The sequence below is a fragment of the Physeter macrocephalus genome, chromosome 2 (genome assembly GCF_002837175.3).
Source record: "Physeter macrocephalus isolate SW-GA chromosome 2, ASM283717v5, whole genome shotgun sequence".
In the NCBI taxonomy this organism is placed as follows: domain Eukaryota; kingdom Metazoa; phylum Chordata; class Mammalia; order Artiodactyla; family Physeteridae; genus Physeter; species Physeter macrocephalus.
This window is the reverse complement of record NC_041215.1, coordinates 23,044,799-23,050,735: the sequence shown is the minus strand read 5'-3', so window position 1 is coordinate 23,050,735 and position 5,937 is coordinate 23,044,799. Positions and strand designations below refer to the sequence as shown.

Below are 5,937 nucleotides of genomic sequence, written 5' to 3'. Positions count from 1 at the left end.
TATGATCCAGCAATCCCACTCCTGGGCATATACCCAGACAAAAGTATAATTTGAAAAGATACATGCACCCCTGTGTTCATAGCAGCACCATTTACAATAGCCAAGACATGGAAACAACCTAAATGTCCATCGACAGAGGAATGGATAAATAAGATGTGGTACATGTATACAATGGAATATTACTCAGCCATAAAAAAGAATGAAATAATGCCATTTGCAGCAACATGGATGAACCTAGATATGATCATACAAAGTGAAGGAAGTCAGAAAGAGAAAGACAAATATCATATGATATCACTTATATGTGGAATCTAAAATATGACACAAATGAACTTATCTTCAAAACAGAAACAGACTCATGGACATAGAGAACAGAGTTATGGTTGCCAAGGGGGAGAGGGGTGGGGGAGGGAAGGATTGGGAGTTTGGGATTAGCAGATGCAAACTATTATACATAGGATGGATAAACAGCAAGGTCCTACTGTATAGCACAGGGAACTATATTCACTATCCTGGGATAAACCATAATGGAAAAGAATATGGAAAAGAATATAAAAAATAAATTAATTAATTTAAAAAAAGAGCCTGGGAGGGAAAAAAAAAATATATATATATATATATATATATATGTATATATATATATAAAACCGAGTCACCTTGCTGTTCAGTAGAAATTAACACAACATTGGAAATCAACTCTACTTCAATAAAATTTAAAAGATAAAAAATAGGGCTTCCCTGGTGGCGCAGTGGTTGAGAATCCGCCTGCCGATGCAGGGGACACGGGTTCGCGCCCCGGTCCGGGAAGATCCCACATGCCGCGGAGCGGCTGGGCCCGTGAGCCATGGCCGCTGAGCCTGCGCGTCCGGAGCCTGTGCTCCGCAACGGGAGAGGCCACAACAGTGAGAGGCCCGTGTACCGCAAAAAAAATAAATAAATAAAAAATAAAAATAAAAATAAATAAATAAATAAAAACGCATCGGCAGAGGGGCAGCCACCTGCAGGGCGGGAAGCAGTGAGGCACGCAGGCTGCTCCAGGAGTCCTTGGCGGGCAAAACTCAGAGCAGCTGTTTGTGCCTCAGAGACTTTCATTCATTCCCAAGGGGAAAGTGTGACTCGGCGGGAGGGACACACAGGCACCTCAGAGATGATGTCCCACGTCCCGGGGGCCACCCCTCGGTATGCAGACCCCATCTCCGTGTGGGGACCCCGCGCAAGCCCATTCGGAGGGACGATCCCCCCAAAACCCGCCAGGTTGCCACCAAGGACACGGCACGAGGGACAGGAGAGGTTGAGGGGCTGCCCCAGAGCCCAGGAGACTCGGGGAGGTGCGGGTGTGTGGGGGGGGATCCCGGACCAGAGACTGGCTGATTGTGAAATCCAGGCGGCCTGTGAGGGGGCAAACTTTGTGCAAGACGTGGCCCCGGGGAAGCTGGGGCAGCACATCCGGGAATTCTGCGGACTGCTGTAAGCGTGAAATGATTTCAAAATGAAAAGCTTAAAAACTTTTTTTTTTGGCCCCCAAATTCCGTGAGCTCCTCTATCTATGCTTCTGTAGGTTTAAATTTTTCATAATAATGAGTCAGTTGTAAATAGATACATAAATAAATGTCTCCCGGCACCAGAGTCTCCCCCTGCCCCCTCCCGTGTGGGGCCAGCATCCCTGGTCCCAGCCACTGCGTGCCAGGAGCCCCCCAGTCGCGACGACCACAGGTGTCCCCAGATACCTCCAGATGTCCCTGGGGGAGGAATGGCCCCAGGTGAGAGCTCTGCCTTAGAGGGAAGAGTGACTCCCCCTGACAAAGTAAGGGCAGAGAGACGATCCTGTGGGCCTCAGGAAGCGCGGGGCTCTGAGACCCTCACCCTCTTTTCTGTCCCGCTGAGTGGGATTCTTTCCCACCCCTGCACACGTCGGCGACGTCCCACCTTGCTGGGGCTACGGGGACCCTCTGGGGGCAGGCAGTGCCCCCTTGGAGGTGTGGAAGCTGGGGTGCATGTCACTGTGAGGGCTGTGGCCACAAGCCCCCTTGTCCAGAGGACCCCCAGCATGGAGTGGGTGGGAGCCAGCTTCCTACGTCTCTTGGGGGTGCCGGGACCCCGAGCCTGAGCCTGAAGCCCTTGCAGGCTTCCTGGGGTGCAGCTTTGACCCCCCAAGCTCCCGAGCCCTCGAGCTGGAAGGAGGAAGTGGGGACGCCCAGCCCGGGTATGGGGCAACCCTAATGGCCTCCCTGCATTGGGGCTATAAGAGGGGGCGGGCAGGCAGGGGGCACAGCCCAACCATGACCCGAAGCTGCGGACCCTCCAGCCCTGCCCTCGCCCTGGTGCTGCTGGCTGTGCTGCTGGGTGGTGAGTGGGGCCCAAGTCCGTCCGTCCGTCCGTCCGTCTGCCTGTCCCTCGCCCTCACGGCTCAGATGGGGAAAGTGAAGCAGGACCCGGCTCAGCTGGCTGCTTGGGATGAATGCCTCAAGGGGAGGGGAGGAGAGAAAGGGGGGGCCTGGGATGTGCAGCTCTGTTTCCCCATCTGTAAAATGGGCAAAACCTAGTCCTTCCTGCCCAGGGAGGTGTCCTAGGGACTCAGTATAACCAGAATCCCTGGACAGCACCTGGCACCCAGCAAGCACTCAGTAAGTGTGCACGCAAGAACGCATGTGTCACCGGGTGAATGACGCACGTGTCAGAGGAAAAACCGGAGTGAGGGAACCCGTCCGCCCTCATCCCGATGAGGCTTTTTCACGCCTCAGTTTGTCCATCTGCAAGATGGGTCATCTTGCCAGCTTCTTCCCCCTCCTGACCTCCAGGACTGGGCACCGCTGCTTCCTGGGAGCCTTCAGAAATAATCATGATAATGACCACCGCTCTCTCCCCAGCGCTAACGGTCCCGGGCCCGGGCCTCTTCCCTCCACAGCCCCCAGCCCCCCTGTGCTGCTATGGGACCCCCAATTTGCACATGGGGAAACGGAGGCTCTGAGGGGTCCCGGGCCTGGCGGAGGCCACACAGCGGCTCTGCCCTCGTCCCCCGACCCCCGTCTGGGCTCCCTGGGCCGGGGTTGCAGCGGTGGGGTGGGGTCGGTCCCCCGTCCAGGGAGCCGCGGAGGGCGTTAGGCAAAGCGACGGCCGCTGACTCCGGCGTCCCCAGGTGTAGCCCGGGCCGCGGAGATAGTGGGCGGGCGGGAAGCCCAGCCCCACTCGCGCCCCTACATGGCGTCGCTGCAGCTGTTGCCCGGCAGACACTTCTGCGGGGGGACCTTGATCCACCCGCGCTTCGTGCTGACCGCAGCCCACTGCCTGAGCAACTTGTGAGTGAGTGCGCCTGCGCGGTGCGGGCCTGCCCGGGGAGGGGGCGTCTCCTGGGACGGCGGGCAGTCCCCGAGGGGCTGCACCCTGGGCCTCAGGACGGGGGTGGGGGGCACGTGGGTGGGTCGGGGTCCCAGCGGTGAACGCCCTGACCCTCAGGAACCCGTTGCGGGTGCGCGTGGTGCTCGGGGCCCACAGCCTGCAGACCTCCGAGCCCACCAAGCAGAGGTTCCGCATCAGCCGCCTGTTTGAGAACAGCTACGACCCAAAGGAGAAGCTGAATGACGTCCTCCTCCTGCAGGTGGGTGGGCGGGGCCAGCAGGGCCCAGGGACCCCTGTTCATTCATTTTCCAGCACCTACTGTACAGGAGCCCCGGCGGGCATGGGACACGGCCTGGTGGGGAGACAGCCAGTCACCACCTTCTGAGCCCGCGGGACGCCCCCACGCCCCGCCCCCAGCCTTTGCCCGGCTGTGTCCCCTCCCTGCTCCCTGCGTTGTTCCCAGATACCCTCAGCCTTGGCACCAGCCTCCCCTCCTCAGGGAAGCCTCCCCTCACCCTACTTGAGTGACAGCCACCCCTCCCCCGATACACGGTTCATCACGGGGCTATGTTTCCCTTGACTGTGCCACCGGCTATTCTCTTCTTGGCCCCTCCCATCCCCAAAGATCAGCTCCCAGAAGGCAGAGGTAGGATCCCCGGGGCTTAGTCCAGGATCAAGCATACAGTTGGTGCTCAATAAGTGCTTTGTAAGTGAATGAATGCAACAGTGACCTGTGCTGCAAAGGGGAGTCTCAAGGCCTCGGGGAATGTGAAACTGAGCCCTGGCAGGTTTGGAGGGTGATCAGGGCAGCCTCCCTGGAGGAGGTGACCCCTGAGCTAGAGCCAGGTGGAGGGAACAGCATGTGCAAAGGCCTGGAGGAGGCGCTTTGAGATAATTGTTCACGGGTGGCTGCGGGTCCTGGAGACTCACTGCCCACCAACCGCCCTCTGCCCCAGCTGGACCGCCCGGCCACCCTCAACGCCCAGGTTGCGGTGGCCCAGCTCCCCCAGCAGAACCAGCTGCTGCCCCACGGCACCCAGTGCCTGGCCATGGGCTGGGGCCGCCTGGGCACCTTTGAGCCGCTGCCCCAGGTCCTGCAGGAGCTCAACGTCACCGTGGTCACTTTCCTGTGCCGGCCACAGAACGTGTGCACCTTTGTGCCCCGACGCAGCGCTGGCATCTGTTTTGTATGTACTGGGGGCTGCAGCTCGGTGGCTGCAGGGACAGCCAGGAGAGGGAGGGAGGGGAGGCAGGCAGGCAGGTGCCTCCGTCACACCATCTGGAAGGTGGGCACACCCATCGTGAGGGGGTAACGGGGCCTTCATGGGTCTGCGGGCTTTTCCACCCTGCAGCCCCCCTTGGGTGGGTGCCCCAGCCCCGCTCCGGGGGCCACACACAGAATTCTAGGGTCCAGGTATATAGCAGGGGGCCAATGAATGCCCGCTCTCCTCCAGAGGGGCCTCCCCTCCCTGTCTCACCCACATACTTTAAAGAAAATTCTAGACTGGAAACATTTCACCCCTACGTGGCCCCTTCCCCTGAGGTAGCCACGTCTGGCTGCTGGCCTGGCCTGAGTGACTGACCGATCTGCCCCCTCCCCAGGGGGACTCGGGCGGCCCCTTGATCTGCGACGGTGTCATCCAGGGCGTGGACTCCTTTGTGATCCGGGGATGCGCCACCCGCCAGTACCCCGACTTCTTTGCTCGCGTCTCCCTCTACGTAGACTGGATCCGCTCGGTGCTGAGCAACGCGGGGGGCGAGGACGGCCCCTGAGCCCCCCCGGGCACTGAGGCCATGCTGTGGACAGACGCGGCGGGTCTGCTTCTGCGCCCGTGCCCCCCTTCCTGCCCCCCCCGGCTCTCGGGAGCCAGGCAGACCCATGGTGCGTCAATAAAAGCTGAACCGTCCGCCTGGCTCCTGTGTGTCCTTCCCACGGGGAGATGTGGGGGAGAGCGGCCCAGGGTCCTCAGCGTCCGAGTCCCCAAACCCCGAGCTCGGGGTGGGGGTGAGAACAGAGGCCTGGAGGTCGGAGGAGGGCGCAGGTCACAGCGGATCCCACTCCCCAGGGGCCCGCAGACGTGGGTTCTAACCCAGCCCCACCAGTGTGACCCGGGGCAAGTTGCCGCCCCTCTCTGTGCCTCAGTTTCCTCATCTGGAAAACGGAGTCACTCCAGACATTTCCCAAGTGTCCAAGGAGCCCCACCCTGGCTCTCAGGGCTAGGCGTGTCCTGTCCAGTTCTGTGTCTCCCAGCTCCGGTGCCACTGGAGGACCAAGCTCTCATAACATGGGGCCTGTGAGGTCCCTGACCAGTCAGGGGCAGGCAGAAGCGCTATTAGGGAGGCTTCTTGAAGGAGGCAGCAATGCCTGAATACGAACAAAAGGAGAGGTGTCGCCAGGCGAGGCACAGCCAGTGTAAGGGCCCTGCATCAGGACCAGCTTGGGGGTGTGAGGAACAGCAAGGCATGACGTGTGGGGGAAGGAGAGCAGGTCAGGGAGGGGGCAGGGCTGGAGCATGCAGGGCCACAGAATGAACTGGGGTCTAGAGGAGAGGCCTGAGGCCAGGCAGAGGTCGGCGTCATTGGCCAGCCGTGGAGAGGGCA

The 5,937-nt window shown here is 59.9% G+C and overlaps 1 protein-coding gene across 1 annotated transcript; it reads left to right on the top strand.

Annotated features, from left to right (window-relative positions):
* Positions 1-2,279: 2,279 nt before the first annotated feature.
* PRTN3 (proteinase 3) lies at positions 2,280-5,109 on the top strand. Its single transcript, XM_007130169.1, has 5 exons — positions 2,280-2,346; positions 3,137-3,296; positions 3,454-3,595; positions 4,293-4,523; positions 4,939-5,109. The coding sequence occupies exons 1-5, from the start codon at positions 2,280-2,282 to the stop codon at positions 5,107-5,109; spliced, it is 771 nt and encodes a 256-aa protein (XP_007130231.1).
* The last annotated feature ends 828 nt before the right edge of the window (positions 5,110-5,937 follow it).